General features: G+C 45.1%; 1 protein-coding gene across 1 annotated transcript in view; it reads right to left on the bottom strand.

The window, feature by feature from the left end:
* dcc (DCC netrin 1 receptor) overlaps positions 1–25,442 on the bottom strand; it is a 584,728-nt gene that overhangs the window by 256,623 nt on the left and 302,663 nt on the right. The window contains exons 6-7 of the mRNA XM_090191568.1: positions 25,249–25,403; positions 23,888–24,008 (exon numbers count right to left, since the gene is read on the bottom strand). Of these exons, the coding sequence (XP_090047694.1) occupies positions 23,888–24,008; positions 25,249–25,403 (276 nt within the window). The remainder of the gene's footprint in view (positions 1–23,887; positions 24,009–25,248; positions 25,404–25,442) is intronic.

The raw sequence follows: 25,442 nt of genomic DNA, 5'->3' as shown, positions 1-25,442 counted from the left end.
GACAGACAGTTGCGAAATCGAAAGACATAACAGAAAGAAAGGGGAAAATGGAGGAATGGAGGGAGGACATATTAGCGCGTCTTTTGATAGTTTAAAAAGATAGAAAGGGATAAGCTCCGTTAATGTCGAATATCAAAGAGGAAGGAGGTTCATTACATAGACGAGGGGAGGAAAAATGTTAATAGCATTTTACTGATCTAATTAACCGCAAACTTAGAGTACGAGGTTATAGAACGAGGTTAGAGAACCAGGTTAGAGAACGAGGTTAGAGTACGAGGTTAGAATACGAGGTTAGAGAACGAGGTTAGAGAACGAGGTTAGAGAACGAGGTTAGAGAACGAGGTTAGAATACGAGGTTAGAGTACTAGGGCCAAATTACAGCCATCTACACTACATTACAGCCATCCTCTACACTACAGCCATCCTCTACACTACAGCCATCCTCTACACTACAGCCATCCTCTACATTACAGCCATCCTCGACACTACAGCCACCCTCGACACTACAGCCATGCTCTACACTACAGCCATCATCTAAACTACAGCCATCCTCTACATTACAGCCATCCTCGACACTACAGCAATCCTCTACACTACAGCCATCCTCGACATTACAGCCATCCTCTACACTACAGCCATCCTCTACATTACAGCCAGCCATCCTCTACACTACAGCCATCCTCTAAACTACAGCCATCCTCTACATTACAGCCATCCTCGACATTACAGCCATCGTCGACACTACAGCCATCCTCTACACTACAGCCATCCTCTACATTACAGCCAGCCATCCTCTACATTACAGCCATCCTCTACATTACAGCCATCCTCTACACTACAGCCATCCATCCTCTACATTACAGCCATCCATCCTCTACATTACAGCCATCCGTCCTCTACACTACAGCCATCCTCTACACTACAGCCATCCTCTACACTACAGCCATCCATCCTCTACACTACAGCCATCCTCTACACTACAGCCATCCTCTACACTACAGCCATCATCTACCCTACAGCCATCCTCTACACTACAGCCATCCTCTACACTACAGCCAGCCATCCTCTACACTACAGCCATCATCTACCCTACAGCCATCCTCTACACTACAGCCATCCATCCTCTACACTACAGCCAGCCATCCTCTACACTACAGCCATCATCTACCCTACAGCCATCCTCTACACTACAGCCATCCTCTACACTACAGCCATCCTCTACACTACAGCCATCCTCTACACTACAGCCATCCTCTACACTACAGCCATGCTCTACACTACAGCCATCATCTACCCTACAGCCATCCTCTACACTACAGCCTGCTCTACACTACAGCCATCATCTACCCTACAGCCATCCTCTACACTACAGCCATCCATCCTCTACACTACAGCCAGCCATCCTCTACACTACAGCCATCATCTACCCTACAGCCATCCTCTACACTACAGCCATCCTCTACACTACAGCCATCCTCTACACTACAGCCATCCTCTACACTACAGCCATCCATCCTCTACACTACAGCCATCCATCCTCTACACTACAGCCATCCATCCTCTACACTACAGCCATCCTCTACACTACAGCCATCCTCTACACTACAGCCATCCATCCTCTACATTACAGCCATCCTCTACATTACATCCATCCTCTACACTACAGCCATCCTCTACACTACAGCCATCCATCCTCTACACTACAGCCATCCTCTACATTACAGCCATCCTCTACACTACAGCCATCCTCTACATTACAGCCATCCTCTACACTACAGCCATCCATCCTCTACACTACAGCCATCCTCTACACTACAGCCATCCTCTACACTACAGCCATCCTCTACAGCAGGGATCAACTAGATTCAGCCTCTGGATGGGGCTGGAACATAATTACAAATAATTTGTATACTGCACATTGACAGCAAGAAACCCAAACAGATATAATGTTTGACTAAAACAAAATAATTTCAAACCTTGCTTACATTTGTGTACGATCACATGTATAGGTAACTGCCAAAACGATGGTAACACTTGAATACATGAGGGATTAAGCAATTAACATCACATCATGCTTAGGGTCATGTATTAAAATACTGGGCAAGCCATTATTTTGGCTACCATGGCAATGCCCCCATAGGATGACAACCCCCCCCCCCCCCCCCCCCATCCCATCCACAGGGTACGAGGAGTCACTGGGTGGTTTGATGAGCGTGAAAACGATGTAAACCATATTACCATGGCCGTCTCAGCCACCAGATCTCAACCCAACCGAATGGGAGATTCTGGAGCGACGCCTGAGACCAGCGTTTTCCACCACCGTCAACAAAACACCAAATGGTGGAATTTCTGGTGGAAGAAATGGTGTCACATCCCTCCAGTAGAGATCCAGAGGTGCATTGAAGCTGTTCTGTCTCGTGGTGTTATGACACTTAACGTCCCCGTTAAGACACATAATTATTTGTCTGTTTTCTTTCATTCTATTTTGCGAACAGATTTCCAAAATTAAAATCACTTGAAGCTTATTCGGCGTCTTTTATTTACGACAAAATTAAATCAATTCATAAAAATCACCCCGTGGACCAAATTGTGCCCGCGAGCCGCCAGTTAGGGAACCTGGCGCTACAGCAATCCCCTTTCAACAGCCTGATGCTGCCGGACGAGGACAATATTTGGGGGCAGGAGGAGGAGAAGAGGGGAGGGGAGAAGAGGGGAGTGGAAGGGAGGAGAGAGGAGGCAATAGGGTTCTATAGGTCTCTGGTCTAAAGTAGTGCACTAAATAGGGAATAGGGTTCCATAGGGCTCTGGTCTAAAGTAGTGCACTATATATAGGGAATAGGGTTCCATAGGGCTCTGGTCTAAAGTAGTGCACTATATAGGGAATAGGGTTCCATAGGGCTCTGGTCTAAAGTAGTGTACTATATAGGGAATAGGGTTCTGTAGGGCTCTGTCTGAAGTAGTGCACTACATAGGGAATAGGGTTCCATTTCAGATGCAACTAAACACATCATCAGTAGTCTAATGGAAGATGGCTGGTGTTCAAATGAGCGCCGGCAGACTCAAATGTGAGGCGAAAGCTTTAGGGGAGACGGACAGGAGATTTGGTATTTTATTAGGATCCCTATTAGCTGTTGCAAAAGCAGCAGCTACTCTTCCTGGGGTTCCACATGAAACATAATACAGAATTAAATCATTCAGAACATCATTAGACAAGAAAAGCTCGAGGACAGAACTACTATGAAAACAATTTGGGATTTTCAACACATTCATGTTTCTTGTAAAAAGAAGAAGTGGTGCAGTCAGTCTCTCCTCAACTCTCAGCCAAGAGAGACTGGCAGCATAGTATTTATATCAGCCCTCTGATTACAGAGAAGAGCAAGACGTGCCGCTCTGTTCTGGACCAGCTGCAGTTTAACTAGGTCTTTCCTTGCAGCACTGGACTAGATGACTGGACAATAATCAAGATCAGACAAAACTAGATCCTGCAGAACTTTGTGGAGTAAGGTATCATGAAAGCAGTGCATCTCTTTATTACAGACAGACCTCTCCCCATCTCTCTATTACAGACAGACCTCTCCTCATCTCTTTATTACAGACAGACCTCTCCCCATCTCTTCATTACAGACAGACCTCTCCCCATCTCTATATTACAGACAGACCTCTCCCCATCTCTATATTACAGACAGACCTCTCCCCATCTCTATATTACAGACAGACCTCTCCCCATCTCTATATTAAAGACAGACCTCTCCCCATCTCTTTTTTACAGACAGACCTCTCCCCATCTCTTTATTACAGACAGACCTCTCCCCATCTCTATATTACAGACAGACCTCTCCTCCTCTCTTTATTACAGACAGACCTCTCCTCATCTTGTTATTACAGACAGACCTCTCTCCATTTCTATATTACAGACAGACCTCTCCCCATCTATTACAGACAGACCTCTCCTCATCTCTATATTACAGACAGACCTCTCCCCATCTCTTCATTACAGACAGACCTCTCCCCATCTCTTTTTTACAGACAGACCTCTCCCCATCTCTTTATTACAGACAGACCTCTCCTCCTCTCTTTATTACAGACAGACCTCTCCCCATCTCTATATTAAAGACAGACCTCTCCCCATCTATTACAGACAGACCTCTCCTCATCTCTTCATTACAGACAGACCTCTCCCCATCTCTTCATTACAGACAGACCTCTCCCCATCTCTATATTACAGACAGACCTCTCCCCATCTCTTTATTACAGACAGACCTCTCACCATCTCTATATTACAGACAGACCTCTCCCCATCTCTTCATTACAGACATACCTCTCCCCATCTCTTCATTACAGACAGACCTCTCCCCATCTCTTCATTACAGACAGACCTCTCCTCATCTCTTTATTACAGACAGACCTCTCCCCATCTCTATATTACAGACAGACCTCTCCCCATCTCTTTATTACAGACATATCTCTCCCCATCTCTATTACAGACAGACCTCTCCTCATCTCTTTATTTCAGACAGACCTCTCCCCATCTCTTTATTACAGACAGACCTCTCCCCATCTCTCTATTACAGACAGACCTCTCCCTATCTCTATATTATGACAGACCTCTCCCCATCTCTTTATTACAGACAGACCTCTCCCCATTTACAGACAGACCTCTCCCCATCTCTATATTATGACAGACCTCTCCTCATCTCTACATTACAGACAGACCTCTCCCCATCTCTATTACAGACAGACCTCTCCCCATCTCTATATTATGACAGACCTCTCCTCATCTCTATATTACAGACAGACCTCTCCCCATCTCTCTATTACAGACAGACCTCTCCCCATCTCTATATTACAGACAGACCTCTCCCCATCTCTTCATTACAGACAGACCTCTCCCCATCTCTATTACAGACAGACCTCTCCCCATCTCTATATTACAGACAGACCTCTCCCCATCTCTATATTACAGACAGACCTCTCCCCATCTCTTTATTACAGACAGACCTCTCCCCATCTCTTTATTACAGACAGACCTCTCCCCATCTCTTTATTACAGACAGACCTCTCCCCATCTCTATTACAGACAGACCTCTCCCCATCTCTTTATTACAGACATACCTCTCCCCATCTCTATTACAGACAGACCTCTCCCCATCTCTCTATTACAGACAGACCTCTCCCCATCTCTTTAATATGGACAGACCTCTCCCCATCTCTATATTACAGACAGACCTCTCCCCATCTCTATTACAGACAGACCTCTCCCTATCTCTATATTATGACAGACCTCTCCCCATCTCTTTATTACAGACAGACCTCTCCCCATCTCCCTATTACAGACAGACCTCTCCCCATCTCTCTATTACAGACAGACCTCTCCCCATCTCTCTATTACAGACAGACCTCTCCCCATCTCTATTACAGACAGACCTCTCCCCATCTCTTTATTACAGACAGACCTCTCCCCATCTCTATATTACAGACAGACCTCTCCCCATCTCTATATTACAGACAGACCTCTCCCCATCTCTTCATTACAGACAGACCTCTCCCCATCTCTTTATTACAGACAGACCTCTCCCCATCTCTTTATTACAGACAGACCTCTCCCCATCTCTATATTACAGACAGACCTCTCCCCATTTCTTCATTACAGACATACCTCTCCCCATCTCTTCATTACAGACAGACGTCTCCCCATCTCTTCATTACAGACAGACCTCTCCTCATCTCTTTATTACAGACAGACCTCTCCCCATCTCTATATTACAGACAGACCTCTCCTCATCTCTTTATTTCAGACAGACCTCTCCCCATCTCTTTATTACAGACAGACCTCTCCCCATCTCTATTACAGACAGACCTCTCCCTATCTCTATATTATGACAGACCTCTCCCCATCTCTTTATTACAGACAGACCTCTCCCCATTTACAGACAGACCTCTCCCCATCTCTATATTATGACAGACCTCTCCTCATCTCTACATTACAGACAGACCTCTCCCCATCTCTATATTATGACAGACCTCTCCTCATCTCTATATTACAGACAGACCTCTCCCCATCTCTCTATTACAGACAGACCTCTCCCCATCTCTATATTACAGACAGACCTCTCCCCATCTCTATATTACAGACAGACCTCTCCCCATCTCTTTATTACAGACAGACCTCTCCCCATCTCTATATTACAGACAGACCTCTCCCCATCTCTTCATTACAGACAGACCTCTCCCCATCTCTATTACAGACAGACCTCTCCCCATCTCTATATTACAGACAGACCTCTCCCCATCTCTTTATTACAGACAGACCTCTCCCCATCTCTATTACAGACAGACCTCTCCCCATCTCTTCATTACAGACAGACCTCTCCCCATCTCTTTATTACAGACAGACCTCTCCCCATCTCTTTATTACGGACAGACCTCTCCCCATCTCTTTATTACAGACAGACAGACCTCTCCCCATCTCTATTACAGACAGACCTCTCCCCATCTCTCTATTACAGACAGACCTCTCCCCATCTCTTTATTATGGACAGACCTCTCCCCATCTCTATTACAGACAGACCTCTCCCCATCTCTATATTACAGACAGACCTCTCCCCATCTCTATATTACAGACAGACCTCTCCCCATCTCTTTATTACAGACAGACCTCTCCCCATCTCTATTACAGACAGACCTCTCCCTATCTCTATATTATGACAGACCTCTCCCCATCTCTTTATTACAGACAGTTCTCTCCCCATTTACAGACAGATCTCTCCCCATCTCTATATTATGACAGACCTCTCCTCATCTCTACATTACAGACAGACCTCTCCCCATCTCTATTACAGACAGACCTCTCCCCATCTCTCTATTACAGACAGACCTCTCCCCATTTAGAGACAGACCTCTCCCCATCTCTTTATTACAGACAGACCTCTCCCCATCTCTTCATTACAGACAGACCTCTCCACATCTCTTCATTACAGACAGACCTCTCCCCATCTCTATATTACAGACAGACCTCTCCCCATCTCTTCATTACAGACAGACCTCTCCACATCTCTTCATTACAGACAGACCTCTCCCCATCTCTATATTACAGACAGACCTCTCCCCATCTCTATATTACAGACAGACCTCTCCCCATCTCTATTACAGACAGACCTCTCCCCATCTCTCTATTACAGACAGACCTCTCCCCATTTAGAGACAGACCTCTCCCCATCTCTTTATTACAGACAGACCTCTCCCCATCTCTTCATTACAGACAGACCTCTCCACATCTCTTCATTACAGACAGACCTCTCCCCATCTCTTTATTACAGACAGACCTCTCCCCATCTCTTTATTAAGGACAGACCTCTCCCCATTTACAGACAGACCTCTCCCCATCTCTATATTAAGGACAGACCTTTCCTCATCTCTTTATTACAGACAGACCTCTCCCCATCTCTATATTACAGACAGACCTCTCCCCATCTCTATATTAAGGACAGACCTCTCCTCATCTCTTTATTACAGACAGACCTCTCCCCATCTCTTTATTACAGACAGACCTCTCCCCATCTCTTCATTGCAGACAGACCTCTCCCCATCTTTACAACCATTGAATCAACATGTTTTGACCAGGACAGTTTACAATCTAAGGTAATGCCAAGTAATTTAGTCTCCTCAACTTGTTCAACAGCCACACCATTCATTACCAGATTCAGCTGAGATCTAGAACTTAAGGAATGATTTGTACCAAATAAAATGCTCTTAGTTTTAGAGATGTTCAGGACCAGTTTATTACTGGCCACCCATTCCAAAACAGACTGCTACTCTTTGTTAAGGGTTTCAGTGACTTCATTAGCTGTGGTTGCTGATGGGTATATGGTTGAATCATCAGCATACATGGACACACATGCTGTGTTTAATGCCAGTGGCAGGTCATTGGTACAAATAGAAAAGAGATGTTAGATAGATTCGATCTGTCACACCTAAAGCTACTACAATAATGTAATTTGCCAGTCAAATAGAGACCCAATCACAGCTTCTGACAACCATCCCTCTGAAGCTGCAGTTACAGTAATGTTAACAGGAAGTACTCCACACAGACACACCACAACAGGAAGTACTCCACACAGACACACCTCAACAGGATGTACTCCACACAGACACACCTCAACAGGAAGTACTCCACACAGACACACCTCAACAGGAAGTACTCCACACAGACACACCTCAACAGGAAGTACTCCACACAGACACACCTCAACAGGAAGTACACCACACAGACACACCTCAACAGGATGTACTCCACACAGACACACCTCAACAGGAAGTACTCCACACAGACACACCTCAACAGGAAGTACTCCACACAGACACACCTCAACAGGAAGTACTCCACACAGACACACCTCAACAGGAAGTACACCACACAGACACACCTCAACAGGTAGTACAACAGACAGACACACAGACACACCTCAACAGGAAGTACTCCACACAGACACACCTCAACAGGAAGTACTCCACACAGACACACCTCAACAGGAAGTACTCCACACAGACACACCTCAACAGGAAGTACTCCACACAGACACACCTCAACAGGAAGTACACCACACAGACACACCTCAACAGGTAGTACAACAGACAGACACACAGACACACCTCAACAGGAAGTACTCCACACAGACACACCTCAACAGGAAGTACTCCACATAGACACACCTCAACAGGAAGTACAACACACAGACAAATTGGTACACCTCAACAGGCAATACAACAGATGCTGCTGGAAGCGTATGTCACTGTATTACTGACTGTCGTTGACGCGAGCATGTTGCCATGGTTCCACTGGCAATTAAACTGTACACACACACACACACACACACACACACACACACACACACACACACACACACACACACACACACACACACACACACACACACAAAACAAGTACTATAATATATTTACTATGGTTTACATACTGTAGTGTTTTTGTAGATTGTAGTATACTGTAGTGTTTTTGTAGATTGTAGTATACTGTAGTGTTTTATTGTCTTTGACATACAAGTGGAGGCTTTCTCCTTCACAGGAGCAATACTACAAGAGCAGATGTTCCATAACTTGTAGGCAGACCTGGCTCTAGGCCGCATGGCTGGCTGGCTGGCTGGTTGGCTGGCTGGCTAGGTAGGTAGGTACTGTAGGTCTCTCTCCATCTCTCAGTGTGCTGGGCCATAGAGTAGTGTTTTATAGTCCTCACAGCACTCATGCTATCTGCAGCGTTGTCACACAGAAAACCTGAACTGACTCCCCAAAGGCCGGATCCGGAGCTCTAACTGTTATTGTTATCAGGTGCCGGTTTCCTCCCTCCCTCCCTCCCTCCCCTCTATTATCTCCTTTCTCCCCTCTCTCTCCATCTCTCTCTCTCTACCTCCATCTATCACGCTTTCTCTCTCTCCACCCCTCCATCCGTCTTGTGCCTGTGTTGGATCCGTTGGAGTGCGACAGGCAGATTCAGCCTCCAGCAGACGTGTCAGCTTTTAAAATGGGTCTGCCAGCCAGGAATGAAGAGAGAGCGAGAGAGAGAGAGACAGTGAGCTAGAGAGAGAGAGAGAGGGAGAGAGAGCTATAGAAAGAGAGAGAGACAGTGAGCTAGAGAGAGAGAGCTAGAGAGTGCTAGAGAAAGAGAGAGAGAGAGAGAGCAAGAGTGAGCTAGAAAGAGGGAGAGTGAACCAGAGAGAGGGAGAGTGAGCTAGAGAGAGGGAGAGAGAGAAAATCAGAGAGAGGGAGAGTGAGCAAGAGAGAGGGACAGAGAGCTAGAGAGAGGGAGAGAGAGAGCAAGAGAGAGGGAGAGAGAGCTAGAGAGAGGGAGAGTGAACCAGAGCGAGGGAGAGTGAGCAAGAGAGAGGGAGAGTGAGCAAGAGAGAGTGAGAGAGCTAGAGAGAGGGAGAGTGAACCAGAGAGAGGGAGAGAGAGCTAGAGAGAGGGAGAGTGAACCAGAGAGAGGGAGAGGGAGCCAGATAAAGTGTGTGTGTGTGTGTGTGTGTGTGTGTGTGTGTGTGTGTGTGTGTGTGTGTGTGTGTGTGTGTGTGTGTGTGTGTGTGTGTGTTCTCTCTCTACAGCTGTGTTGTGCACCGTCAGCACACATCTGAGAGAAACAACAAGTCTAGAGTATTGAAGATAGATCCATCCTCCCGTCTTTCAAAGGAAACAATAACAAATGGATGAACTGCCTATTACCTATATTGTCCATACAGAGCCCTATGGGTCCTGGTCCAAAGAGGTACACTACATAGAGAATAGAGTGGCATTTGGGACCTACTCCACACAATGCCCAGTGAATCTACACAACATGACGAAAAAGTATGTGGAAACCTGCTCGTTGAACATCTCATTCCAAATTCATGGGCATTAATATGTAGTTGGTCCCCCTCCCCTTTGCTGCTATAACAGCCTCCACTCTTCCTGGAAAAGGCTTTCCACTAGATGTTGGAACATTGCTGCGGGGACTTGCTTCCATTCATCCACAAGAGCATTAATGAGGTCGGGCACTGATGTTGGGCGATTAGGCCTGGCTCGCAGTCAGCGTTCCAATTCATCCCATAGGTGTTCGATGGTGTTTGGGTCAGGGCTTTGTGCAGGCCAGTCAAGTTCTTCCACACTGATATCGACAAACCATTTCTGTATGGACCTCGCTTTGTGCCCTGGGGCATTGACATGTTGAAACAGGAAAGGGCCTTCCCCAAACGGTTACCACAAAGTTGGAAGCACAGAATCATCTAGAATGTCATTGTATGCTGTAGTGTTAAGATTTCCCTTCACTTGAACGAAGGGGCCTAGTCTGAACCATGAAAAAACTTTCCAGATCATGATTGCTACGACACGAAACTTTACAGTTGGCACTACGCATTCGGGCAGGTAGCGTTCTCCTGGCATCCGCCAAACAAAAGCTTTGTCAGTCGGTCTTGCTAGATGGTGAAGCGTGATTCATCGCTCCAGCGTTTCCACTCCACACGCTTTATCACTCTGCAGTCCCGTTCTGTGAGCTTGTGCAGTCTACCACTTCGCGGCTGAGACGTTGTTGCTCCTAGACGTTTCCACTTCAGCACTTACAGTTGACCAGGGGAGTAGCTCTAGCAGGGCAGAAATTTGACAAATTGACTTATTGGAAAGGTGGGATCCTATAAAGGTGCCACGTTGCAAGTCACTGATCTCTTCAGTCAGGCCATTCTACTGTCAAAAGTGTGTCTATGGAGATCGCATGGCTGTGTGCTCTATTTTATACACCTGTCAGCAACGGGTGTGGCTGAAATAGCCGAATCCACGAATTTGAAGGGGTGTCCACATACGTTAGTTATATACAGTTGAAGTCGGAAGTTTACATACACCTCAGCCAAATACATTTAAACTGAGTTTTTCACAATTCCTGACATTTAATCCTAGTAAAAATGCCCTGTCTTCGGTCAGTTAGGATCACCACTTTATTTTAAGAATGTGAAATGTGAGAATAATAGTAGAGAGAATGACTTATTTCAGCTTTTATTTCTTTCATCACATTCCCAGTGAGTAAGAATTTTACATACACTCAATTAACATTTGGTAGCATTGCCTTTAAATTGTTAAACTTGGTTCAAACGTTTCGGGTAGGCTTCCACAAGCTTCCCACAATAAGTTGGGTGAATTTTGGCCCATTCCTCCTGACAGAACTGGTGGAACTGAGTCAGGTTTGTAGGCCTCCTTGCTCGCACACACTTTTTCAGTTCTGCCCACAAATGTTCCGTAGGATTGAGGTCAGGGCTTTGTGATGGCCACTCCATTACCTTGACTTTGTTGTCCTTAAATTAAATCATTTTGCCACAACTTTGGAAGTATGCTTGGGGTCATTGTCCATTTGGAAGACCCATTTGCGACCAAGCTTCAACTTCCTGACTGATGTCTTGAGATGTTGCTTCAATATATCCACATAATTTTCCGGCCTCATGATGCCATCTATTTTGTGAAGTGCACCAGTCCCTCCTGCAGCAAAGCAACCATACAACATGATGCTGCCACCCCCGTGCTTCACGATTGGGATGGTGTTCTTCAGCTTGCAAGCCTCCCCCTTTTCCCTCCAAACATAGCGATGGTCATTATGGCCAAACAGTTCTATTGTTGTTTTTCAGACCAGAGGACATTTCTCCAAAAAGTACAATCTTTGTCCCCATGTGCAGTTGCAAACCGTATTCTGGCTTTTTTTATTGTGGTTTTGGGGCAGTGGCTTCTTCCTTGCTGAGCGGCCTTTCAGGTTATGTCGATATAGGACTCGTTTTCCTGTGGATATATATACTTTTGTACCGGTTTCCTCCAGCATCTTCACAAGGTCCTTTGCTGCTGTTCTGGGATTAATTTGCACTTTTCACACCAAAGTACGTTCATCTCTAGGAGACAGAACGGGTCTCCTTCCTGAGCGGTATGACGGCTGCGTGGTCCCATGGTGTTTATACTTGGGTACTATTGTTTGTACAGAAGAACGTGGTACCTTCAGGCGTTTGGAAATTGCCTGATTTCTTCTGATTTTCCCATGATGCCAAGCAAAGAGGCACTGAGTTTAAAGGTAGGCCTTGAAATACATCCACAGGTACACATCCAATGGACTCAAATTAGGTCAATTAGCCTATCAGAAGCTTCTAAAGTCATGACATCATTTTCTGAAATTTTCCAAGCTGTTTAACGGCACAGTCAACTTAGTGTATGTAAACTTCTGACCCACTGGAATTGTGTTAAGTGAAATCATCTGTCTGTAAACAATTGTTGGAAAAATGACTTGTGTCACGCACAAGTGTGGATGGAGTGTGGAGTGGTTGAAAAACGAGTTTTAATACATAAAAGTGTACGTAAACTTCCGACTTCAACTTTATTAGCGTATATTGCTTCTTGAAGTTTCCTTGATGTGGTCAGGCTATAAACACCACCAGACGTCACCACTACTGCCTACTGGCTACTTCTCTATTCACAGCGTGTCCTTTATGGATGACGACAGATGATACTTCCCAGACGGCTCCCTATGGTCTCCGGGTTAAACGACTTCACATAGAGAAGAGAAGAAGAGAAGATAGTAGGGCCCCATTTGGGACGCAGGACACAGATGACGCTTGTCATTCAGTCGCACGTCCAACACGAAGCAAAGCTAGCAGGGAATGTTGTTGAGATAGGCTGTAGTTGGCCCATATCATGCCAGAGACACTTGACTTTCTAAAGCCTGGTTTGAGTGCCTTGTCTTTGGAGTGTGAGCCTAATGGGCACTGAAAAGTTACACACTGCGTATGAAGGGGACACGCTGTGCTGTGGTGGTGTGTTGAACATGAATGATCTGTGGTGGTGGTGGTGGTGTAATGAACATGAATGATCTGTGGTGGTGGTGGTGGTGTAATGAACATGAATGATCTGTGGTGGTGGTGGTGGTGTAATGAACATGAATGATCTGTGGTGGTGGTGGTGTGTTGAACATGAATGATCTGTGGTGGTGGTGTAATGAACATGAATGATCTGTGGTGGTGGTGGTGTACTGAATAGAGTTCCATGTAGTCATGGCTCTATGTAGTACTGTGGAATAGAGTTCCATGTAGTCATGGCTCTATGTAGTACTGTGGAATAGAGTTCCATGTAGTCATGGCTCTATGTAGTACTGTGGAATAGAGTTCCATGTAGTCATGGCTCTATGTCGTACTGTGGAATAGAGTTCCATGTAGTCATGGCTCTATGTAGTACTGTGGAATAAAGTTCCATGTAGTCATGGCTCTATGTAGTACTGTGGAATAGAGTTCCGTATAGTCATGGCTCTATGTAGTACTGTGTAATAGAGTTCCATGTAGTCGTGGCTCTATGTAGTACTGTGGAATAGAGTTACATGTAGTCATGGCTCTATGCAGTACTGTGGAATAGAGTTCCATGTAGTCATGGCTCTATGTAGTACTGTGGAATAGAGTTCCATGTAGTCATGGCTTTATGTAGTACTGTGGAATAGAGTTCCATGTAGTCATGGCTCTATGTAGTACTGTGGAATAGAGTTACATGTAGTCATGGCTCTATGTAGTACTGTGGAATAGAGTTCCATGTAGTCATGGCTCTATGTAGTACTGTGGAATAGAGTTACATGTAGTCATGGCTCTATGTAGTACTGTGGAATAGAGTTACATGTAGTCATGGCTCTATGTAGTACTGTGGAATAGGGTTACATGTAGTCATGGCTCTATGTAGTACTGTGGAATAGAGTTCCATGTAGACATGGCTCTATGTAGTACTGTGGAATAGAGTTCCATGTAGTCATAGCTCTATGTAGTACTGTGAGCCTCCCATAGTCTGTTCTGGACTTGGGGACTGTGAAGAGACCTCTTGTGGCATGTCTTGTGGGGGTGTCTGAGCTGTGTGCCTGTAGTTTAGACAGGCTGTAGTTTAGACAGACAGCTCGGTGCATTCAACAATACCTCTCATAAATAAAAGTAGTGATGAAGTCCATCTCTCCTCCACTTTCAGCCAGGAGAGATTGACATGCATGTTATTAATATTAGCTCTCTGTGTACATCCAAGGGCCAGTTGTACTGCCCTGTTCTGAGCCAATTGCAATTTTTCTAAGTCCTTTTTTGTGGCACCTGACCACACGACTGAACAGTAGTCTAGGTGCGACAAAACTAGGGCCTGTAGGAACTGCCTTGTTGATAGTGTTGTTAAGAAGGTAGAAACTAGGGCCTGTAGGACCTGCCTTGTTGATAGTGGTGTTAAGAAGGTAGAAACTAGGGCCTGTAGGACCTGCCTTGTTGATAGTGCTGTTAAGAAGGTAGAAACTAGGGCCTGTAGGACCCGCCATGTTGATAGTGCTGTTAAGAAGGTAGAAACTAGGGCCTGTAGGACCTGCCTTGTTGATAGTGCTGTTAAGAAGGTAGAAACTAGGGCCTGTAGGACCTGCCTTGTTGATAGTGTTGTTAAGAAGGTAGAAACTAGGGCCTGTAGGACCTGCCTTGTTGATAGTGCTGTTAAGAAGGTAGAAACTAGGGCCTGTAGGACCTGCCATGTTGATAGTGCTGTTAAGAAGGTAGAAACTAGGGCCTGTAGGACCTGCCTTGTTGATAGTGCTGTTAAGAAGGTAGAAACTAGGGCCTGTAGGACCTGCCTTGTTGATAGTGTTGTTAAGAAGGTAGAAACTAGGGCCTGTAGGACCTGCCTTGTTGATAGTGCTGTTAAGAAGGTAGAAACTAGGGCCTGTAGGACCTGCCATGTTGATAGTGCTGTTAAGAAGGTAGAAACTAGGGCCTGTAGGACCTGCCTTGTTGATAGTGCTGTTAAGAAGGTAGAAACTAGGGCCTGTAGGAACTGCCTTGTTGATAGTGCTGTTAAGAAGGTAGAAACTAGGGCCTGTAGGACCTGCCTTGTTGATAGTGTTGTTAAGAAGGTAGAAACTAGGGCCTGTAGGACCTGCCTTGTTGATAGTGCGGTTAAGAAGGTAGAAACTAGGGCCTGTAGGACCTGCCTTGTTGATAGTGTTGTTAAGAAGGTAGAAACTAGGGCCTGTAGGACCTGCCTTGTTGACAGTGTTGTTAAGAAGGTAGAAACTAGGGCCTGTAAGACCTGCCTTGTTGATAGTGTTGTTAAGAAGGTAGAAACTAGGGCCTGTAGGACCTGCCTTGTTGATAGTGTTGTTAAGAAGGCAGAGCAGCGCTTTATTATGGACAGACTTCTCCCCATCTTAGCTACTGTTGCATCAATATGTTTTGACCGTGACAGTTTACAATCTAGTGTTACACCAAACAGTTTAGTCATCTCAACTTGCTCAATTTCCACATTATTTATTAGAAGATTTATAGTTGAGGGTTTAGTGAGTGTTTTGTTCCAAAACACAATGCTTTTATTTTTATAAATATTTAGGACTAACTTATTCCTTGCCACCCACTCTGAAACTAACTACAGCTCTTTGTTGAGTGTTGCAGTCATTTCAGTCGTTGTAGCAGCTTTTTTTTTAAATAATTCACCTTATTTCACAGTGTTGAGACTTCCGCATACGTAGACACCATGGCTTTACTCTAAGTCAGTGGTATGTCGTTAGTGAAATGACACCAGACACCCTACCTTGACCCTTCACCTAACAGTATTATGGCCAGTACACATTTTCTTGACACTTTATTAAGCTGACAATCTGCTTCTATCTCCTCAGCACTCACCGTAGAAGCAGTAACAGTTAATTCACAGTAATTCACTCTCTTTTCCTGACTGGTGTAGTTGCGTTGACCGACAGTGTCCAGCCTCTTACTGTGGCGCGTCAAGGCCAGATAGGCTTATAGCCATGTAAAGATCACCCTCTTCAGGCAGTGTTGCCATGTTTGCATTTTTTTTCTTGACAATTGGGCTACTTTGAAAACGTTGTCACGGGTGAAAATGTTTTGGTCTCAGGTGGTGGGTTTTTGGACTATTTCTAAATTGCACCGCGGCAGCCATGGCATTTCCCTTGAAAATGTTACATTTCACCGTGACCTGCTGCTGCTGACTATCAGGCAGTGAGGCAGGCGGTTACTGAGTGAGTGAGTGAGTAGTGGAGGAGAGGACCGGAGGGGTGTGGGTGGAGGAGAGGACCGGAGGGGTGTGGGCGCGTTGAGAAGGCACTGGCTGAAGCCGAGTCACGGAGACTTCGTAACAACTTATCTAGATTGGTCATTATGGAGACACACCCTGTTCCCATAATAAACATATGAACGCTCTAGAACTTATATAACGGCAACAAAATATTGTAAAACGACTTTAGGCGCACTAGAGCTCTTTGGATACGTTTGCTCAGAGGTGGTTTAAAGTAAATTGCATTCTAACGTCGACTTTTGTAATGGATAATCGTATTAATAAGCGAAGGGTTTTATGCTCAGTTCTGGGGTTTGGAGCGTTACGCACGTGGACATGTTCTATGGAAGTTATGGAACTGCCTTGCTTGTGTTATGGTTAAAGTCGACAATGGAAATTACATTAAATATGGAGAATGATAAGAATACATTTGCATCTGTTGACCATCGTGTCAGCTATTCATTTATGTGCCATTGTAAGCTACTGTAGCCTATCATTTGCGATACAATAAATACAGTATGTTAAAATGAAGGCAACGACTGCTGTCGTTGCAAATCAATTTGTGCCACTTTGTGTAGCCTACATGGAGCTGACAATGAAATAGCTTTAATAAAATAGCATGTAACTTCCGTTTGTTGTTGTTGTAGCATTGTGTTGTTAAGCAATTATTAATGGCCACGTTTAGTTAATTAAATTGGAAGTTATCAATTGTGTTCATGGTCACAGAGTAACAGTATAACTTTAGACCGCCCCTCGCCCATACCCGGGCGTGAACCAGGGACCCTCTGCACACATCAACAACAGTCACCCTCGAAGCATCGTTCCCCAAAGCCGCAGCCCTTGCATAGCAAGGGGAACCACTACTTCAAGGTCTCAGAGCAGGTGACGTCACCGGTTGAAACGCTATTTAGCGCGCACCACCGCTAACTAAGCTAGCCGTTTCACATCCGTTACAACAGCTCTATCGCAAATGTATCATTCTCCACTTTTAATATCAATTTCATTGTGGACTTTTCCACGAAATGAGACGCTAGCATGTTGGCTTATCAGGGGCAATAGGCTACCTGCATCTAGCTCAGCAAACAATGGCAAAGTTTATTTGCAAACCTATATTTTAGTCAGTAGTTTAGGCCTATTAAAATAACAAGTCAATCTCGCAACAAGGAAACAAGTGAAATTGACATCCATTGATGGAAAATGATCTGGAGAGTTTTAATAAGGTCGATTTATCTTAAATTCCCAATAATTGTTATTTTGATGGAAAACCAAATTTTGCTTCTTAGACTACGATGTTAAAATGAAGTTGATACTCCTTAATTCGCTGGATAACATTATGGGGAAAAAAAGGGTTTACTTGACAAATGTGGCAACTCCTCTCTTGGTGCGAAAAAGGTTTTTCAGAGCTCATTGGGTTAGACATTTTAGCAAGACCTGGCAACCCTGTCTTCAGGACAAATAATGAAATGCAAAGCAAAAGTCCAATTCTATGAAGAACATTCTTTTTTTCTAGCGTTTTCTCTGCATGTTATATCGGTCCTTTTCTGGGACGGATTAAAAGCAGATACAAATGTATCCGTGAAAGTCTAATATCGGCCAAAACTATTGGTCAACCGAGAAATCAGTCGGGCTCTAGTTGCTAGGGGTTCCCGTGGTGACAGTAACCAGGGGTTTCTGACTCCAACTGTCAGTCTGACCTTCTCTGGCTCCTCTGCTCTGTTTTCTGTTGGTTCTGTGAGACTTTGGCTGTGTCACAAACAGCACCATATTCCCTTAGATTGCATTACTTTTTTTTTTTGACGAAGGACCATAGAGGTCTGATCAAAAGTAGTACACTATAAGTGTAGGGTGCCGTTTGGGACGAACCCTTTCAGTTTTCTCAGCCATCTGTGCGGTTACTGCTGTTCCCAGCTAAGGCTCTGGGGAGGCCCTCACTGACTACACCAGACCACATTGTTTGAGCAGTGATTAAAAAAAAGGAAAGGATGAGTAAAAAAAAAAAAAAAAAAATTGAGGGAAAATCTCTCTTCTCTAGGATAATCTATAGTTTCCCAGACACAGATTAAGACTGTAACAGTGCTGGAGACCCCGTTGTGGTTCTTAATTGAACCAGTCTTTTACTTATTGTTTAAATACTTATTTAATTAATGATACGTTCTTCATCAAATTAATGTCATGTTGATTAAATTATAAACAGGCTAACACCCCCGTATTGTGAAACTGTAGGTTTACAACTCCCTGCCCCACACCCCCACTCCCTCACACCCCCACACCCTCAAACCCCCACACCCTCACACCCCCACACCCTCCCTGAATGTGACAGAAAAACAAGTAGCAAAGTCATTAAGGCCAGTCACATCTTATATAATGTATAATAACAGGAATGAAATCATCAACAGGTACTGATCACATCTTTACTAATTCTGCATATATTTTCTTAAGAGTGGTATCCAAATCCATCGGATGTAGTGATCACAATATACTGTATATAGCCGTCCTTCTACACCTGCTTGCTTGCTGTTTGGGGTTTTAGGCTGGGGGTTTCTGTACAGCACTTTGAAACATCAGCTGATGTAAGAAGGGCTTTATAAATACATTTGATTTGATAAATATGATTAGTAAAAAACAAAGTTCCAAAGGATGGGCCTAATATAGTGTATAAGAGGGCATACAATACTTTTTGTAGCGATTCCTATGTTGATGATGTAAATACGATTTACTCGTCTGTGGTGTGCAATGAGGAGCAACCAGTCGCTGCACACAACACATTTATTACATAATCCTGGTAGAGTCAGGCATTCCACAGGGCAGCTGTCTAGGCCCCTTACTTTTAAAACTCTTGACTAATGACCTGCCACTGGCTTTGAGTAAAGTCTGTGTGTCAAAATATACTGCTGACTCAACACTATACATGTTAGCTGCCACAGCGAATGAAATCAAATCAACACTTAACAAAGAGATGGAGACCGTTTCAGAATGGGTGGCAAGAAATAAGTTAGCCATAAATATTTTAAAAACTAGAAGCATGGTTTTGGGACAAATCATTCACTAAACCGTAAACCTTAACTCGATCTTGTAATGAATAATGTGGAAATTGAGCAAGTTGAGGAGACTAAACTGCTTGGAGCAACCCTGGATTGTAAACTGTCATGGTAAAAACATATTGATGCAACAGTAGCTAAGATGCGGAGAAGTCTGTCTATAGTAAAGTGCTGCTCTGCCTTCTTAACAACACAATTAACAAGGCAGGTCCTACAGGTCCTAGTTTCTACCTTCTTAACAACGCTATCAACAAGGCAGGTCCTACAGGTCCTAGTTTCTACCTTCTTATCAACGCTATCAACAAGGCAGGTCCTACAGGCCCTAGTTTCTACCTTCTTAACAACACTGTCAACAAGGCAGGTGCTACAGGCCCTAGTTTCTACCTTCTTAACAACACTATCAACAAGACAGGTCCTACAGGCCCTAGTTTCTACCTTCTTAACAACACTATCAACAAGGCAGTTTCTACAGGCCCTAGTTTCTACCTTCTTAACAACACTATCAACAAGGCAGGTCCTACAGGCCCTAGTTTTTTCGCACCTTGACTATTGTCCAGTTGTGTGGTCAGGTGCCACAAAGAGAAAAATTCCAATTGTCTCAGAACAGGCAGCACGGCTGGCGCTTAAATGTACACAAAGAGCTTTAATTAATTAACATTAACATTAACATTAATAATATGCATGTCAATCTCCCCTGACTGGATCTGGAGGAGAGATTAACTTCATCCCTACTTGTATTTATCAGAGGTTGAATTCACCTAATATAACTAATGGGGATCCATAATAAACCCCAGGAAGAGTAGCTGCTGCCCTGACAGGAACTAATGGGGATCCATAACTTGTTTATACAGTAGCTACTTTATATGTAGTGCCGTAATAGAATAGTACTGCTGTTTCCAGGTTGCATATTGAGTTTAGTCTGAGATTCAGTTACCAGCGACACACGCACACACACACACACACACACAGACACACACGCACACACGCACGCTCACACACACACGCACACGCACATACACCCACGGGCGCAGACACACACACACACACACACATACACATAGACATCATTTCGGAGCACACCACTACTGAGAATACCAGAGGGAGGCCGTCTAATTGAATGAAGTCCAACAAGACGTTGGGAGAACAGACAGTGTGTGATGCAGAGAGACAGGACAGGTCTGCCCTCACAGATGTTCCCCTGCAGGTACATGTATGGCGGCTGATGTTACTCAGCAAGCAGGGTGGCAGACACCACTCCAGCTGTGAGGTCAGGGGGTGGGAAGGGAACGGGGTGCTGTTTCTACGTTAGGAAGGGAACGGGGTGCTGTTTATACGTTAGGAAGGGAACGGGGAGCTGTTTATACGTTAGGAAGGGAACAGGGTGCTGTTTCTACGTTAGGAAGGGAACAGGGGTGCTGTTTATACGTTAGGAAGGGAACGTGGTGCTGTTTCTACGTTAGGAAGGGAACGGGGTGCTGTTTATACGTTAGGAAGGGAACGGGGGGCTGTTTATACGTTAGGAAGGGAACGGGGTGCTGTTTATACGTTAGGAAGGGAACAGGGGGCTGTTTATACGTTAGGAAGGGAACGGGGTGCTGTTTCTACGTTAGGAAGGGAACGGGGTGTTGTTTATACGTTAGGAAGGGAACGGGGGGCTGTTTATACGTTAGGAAGGGAACGGGGTGCTGTTTATACGTTAGGAAGGGAACAGGGGGCTGTTTATACGTTAGGAAGGGAACGGGGTGCTGTTTATACGTTAGGAAGGGAACAGGGGGCTGTTTATACGTTAGGAAGGGAACGGGGTGCTGTTTATACGTTAGGAAGGGAACGGGGTGCTGTTTCTACGTTAGGAAGGGAACAGGGTGCTGTTTCTACGTTAGGAAGGGAACAGGGTGCTGTATCTACAACAGGAAGGGAACAGGGTGCTGTATCTACGACAGGAAGGGAACGGGGGCTGTATCTAGAACAGGAAGGGAACAGGGTGCTGTATCTACAACAGGAAGGGAACAGGGGGCTGTTTATATGTTGGGATGGGAACGGGGTGCTGTTTCTATGACAGGAAGGGAACAGGTGGCTGTTTCTACAACAGGAAGGGAACGGTTCCGAAGTATTCCCACGCATAGTAGAGCGATACTGTCTGTGTAACGTATACAAATGTAAGCAACGTTTGAAATGATGATGTTTTAGCCAAATATTATATCTGTTTGTGGCTTCTTGCGGTCAATTTGCAGTTGACAAATGATTTGTAATTATGTTCCAGCCCCCCTGAACATACGCTCAAGAAAACAATCTGTCTCTGTCTGAATCTAGTTGATGATCCCTGCTCTAAAATGACACCAATCTGGATTAAAAAAAGTAGGATTTAGGGTAACGGAGTAGAGCTGTGGGGGGGGGGGGGGCTTGCCTTTTGCTTGGCGACATACAGTATGCATCAATGGCACTAATCCTTTTGCTTGGACACACACACACACACACACACACACACACGCACACACACACACACACATAAATGGCACTGATATTCCCTTTCCTACTAGCATGGTCCAGACCGAAAATGATAATTAGAGTCTTTGCAGAAACAATCTAATATATCCAAATAGGAGTTGAACAGATAGGATTTGAACAGTTAGGAGTTGAACTGATAGGAGTTGAACTGATAGGAGTTGAACAGATAGGAGTTGAACAGTTAGGAGTTGAACATATAGGAGTTGAACAGATAGGAGTTGAACTGATAGGAGTTGAACAGTTAGGAGTTGAACAGATAGGAGTTGAACTGATAGGAGTTGAACTGATAGGAGTTGAACAGATAGGAGTTGAACAGTTAGGAGTTGAACAGATAGGAGTTGAACTGATAGGAGTTGAACTGATAGGAGTTGAACAGATAGGAGTTGAACAGTTAGGAGTTGAACAGATAGGAGTTGAACAGATAGGAGTTGAACTGATAGGAGTTGAACAGTTAGGAGTTGAATAGATTGGAGTTGAACAGTTGGGAGTTGAACAGATAGGAGTTGAACAGTTAGGAGTTGAACAGATAGGAGTTGAATAGATAGGAATTGAACAGTTAGGAGTTGAACAGATAGGAGTTGAATAGATTGGAGTTGAACAGTTGGGAGTTGAACAGATAGGAGTTGAACAGATAGGAGTTGAACAGTTAGGAGTTGAATAGATTGGAGTTGAACAGTTGGGAGTTGAACAGATAGGAGTTGAACAGATAGGAGTTGAACAGATAGGAGTTGAACAGTTAGGAGTTGAACTGATAGGAGTTGAACAGTTAGGAGTTGAACAGATAGGAGTTGAACAGATAGGAGTTGAATAGATTGGAGTTTGTGGTGCTATGACCCAACTCTGAGCCTGGCTCAAAAACATAATTTCAGACATGAAAATGTTACCCTTATCCGTTGAGTAACAACTTTGCGTGTGAATCTCAAAATAAATCAACAAATATCACAGAGTCATTCTCCCACTGACGTCTGAAGGAATAGAATTAACAGAAGGCCCGAAGCCCCAATGACGTTGACGAAGTCCCCTCTATTCGTGATATTTTTATTGGCCAGCCGAAGACGCTTCGTCACAGAGAAATACTCCTACGGTGTCCATATTAGGAAAGCCCCGGTTGGTGTCACGCTGAGTCCTTCTGACTCTGACGCTGTCGTAATATGGGTCCTAATCTGGACACCATACATCTGTCTCTACTTTGCCGAGCACATTCAGTCCCTTTAAACATCTGGCGTTTCGTCGCCTGCGGTAGGAAACCTCTGATGCACCTTGCAGGAATCCTGGTTGAGCTTGGCTAAAGTCTGACCCCTGACCTAACCTCCCGGCAGATGGAGGGTGAAGAGTGGATGAGTGGTGGAGGTGTGGAAGGTGAGGAAGGAGAGTAAAGGCTGGTGTTTGTTAGTGAGGGGGGGGGGTGAAGGTATAGATTGTGTGTTGTAGAGGAGTAGAGGAGGCTGGTAGGAAGAGATAGAGGAGGACATGCTCATTGTAATGGCTGGAATGGAATAAACGGGACGGTTAAGCTGAGAGAGAGATAGGCGGAGCTGAGAGGGACATTATGCTGAGATAGGCGGAGCTGAGATAGAGAGATAGGCGGAGTTGAGAGAGAGATAGGCGGAGCTGAGAGAGAGAGATAGGTGGAGCTGAGAGGGACATTAAGCTGAGATAGGTGGTGCAGAGAGAGAGAAGGTGAGCTGAGACACAGACAGAGAAGACAAGAAATGCCTTAGTTTGCCTGAGACACACAGAGAGAAGTTTGGCTTGGCCTGGTTAGGAATGTCTCTTACCTGGCTCTCTCAGTATGAGCTGGGCCATAGCCTGGGCGTTCCCTGCTTCGTTCTCAGCCACACACTGATAGAAACCTTCATCTGACTTCACCAGACCAAGGATTTGGAGGTTACTGCCATCCTGCAGAGGAAGGCACAACACAGTTGGTTTTAAAACCATTTTAATTGAACCTTTATTTAACTGGGCAAGTCAGTTAAAGAACAAATTCTTATTTTACAATGACGTCCTACCCCCGGCCAAACCCAGGCGACGCTCAGCCAATTGTGCGCTGCCCTATGGGACTCCCAACTCCCTAGTACACCCTATAGTACCCCTATGTTACCCCCCTATAGTACCCCCCTATAGTACCCCCCTATAGTACCCCCTATAGTACCCCCCTATAGTACCCCCTATAGTACCCCCCCTATAGTACCCCCCTATAGTACCCCCCTATAGTACCCCCCTATAGTACCCCCCTATAGTACCCCCCTACAGTACCCCCTATAGTACCCCCCCATAGTACCCCCCTATAGTACCCCCCTATAGTACCCCCTATAGTACCCCCTATAGTACCCCCCTATAGTACCCCTATAGTACCCCCCTATAGTACCCCCCTATAGTACCCCCTATAGTACCCCCCTATAGTACCCCCCTATAGTACCCGCCCTATAGTACCCCCTATAGTACCCCCCCTATAGTACCCCCCTATAGTACCCCCCTATAGTACCCCCTATAGTACCCCCCTATAGTACCCCCTATAGTACCCCCCTATAGTACCCTCTATAGTACCCCCCTATAGTACCCCCTATAGTACCCCCTATATTACCCCCTATAGTACCCCCTATAGTACCCCCCCTATAGTACCCCCTATAGTACCCCCCTATAGTACCCCCCTATAGTACCCCCATAGTACCCCCCTATAGTACCCCCCTATAGTACCCCCCTATAGTACCCCTTATAGTACCCCCTATAGTACCCCCCTATAGTATCCCTATAGTACCCCCCTATAGTACCCCCCTATAGTACCCCTTATAGTACCCCCCTATAGTACCCCCTATAGTACCCCCTATAGTACCCCCCTATAGTACCCCTAAGTATCCCTATAGTACCCCCCTATAGTACCCCCTATAGTACCCCCTATAGTACCCCCCTATAGTACCCCCCTATAGTACCCCCTATAGTACCCCCTATAGCACCCCTATAGTACCCCCCTATAGTACCCCCTATAGTATCCCCTATAGTACACGCTATAAGGTCATCAGAGTCATGTTCATGATCCTGTGTGATTTACAACCATCTGGATGTAGTCACTTGGTATGTGCTTGACATTGTATGGTTGACATGGTTACACTACACAGAGGCTGTGTTCTATGTGACGTACAATGATCTGGAAGTAGTCACTGGGGATGACCTCCTCTCCGTTCTTCATCCAGTGCACCGTGGGAGGAGGGTTCCCCGTTACAGCACATTCCAGTTCCATGTCCGTACTCTCATAGGAATACGTGTTGGTGGGGTAGTTCAGGAACTGGGGTGGCACTGTAGAGAGAGGGATACAGGGTTAGGGTTAGACATACG

Source organism: Oncorhynchus mykiss, chromosome 12 (assembly GCF_057628025.1).
Source record: "Oncorhynchus mykiss isolate SJ-2025 chromosome 12, ASM5762802v1, whole genome shotgun sequence".
Taxonomy (NCBI): domain Eukaryota; kingdom Metazoa; phylum Chordata; class Actinopteri; order Salmoniformes; family Salmonidae; genus Oncorhynchus; species Oncorhynchus mykiss.
Note: the sequence above shows the minus strand (reverse complement) of the source record. Positions and strands in the feature narration are given on the sequence as shown.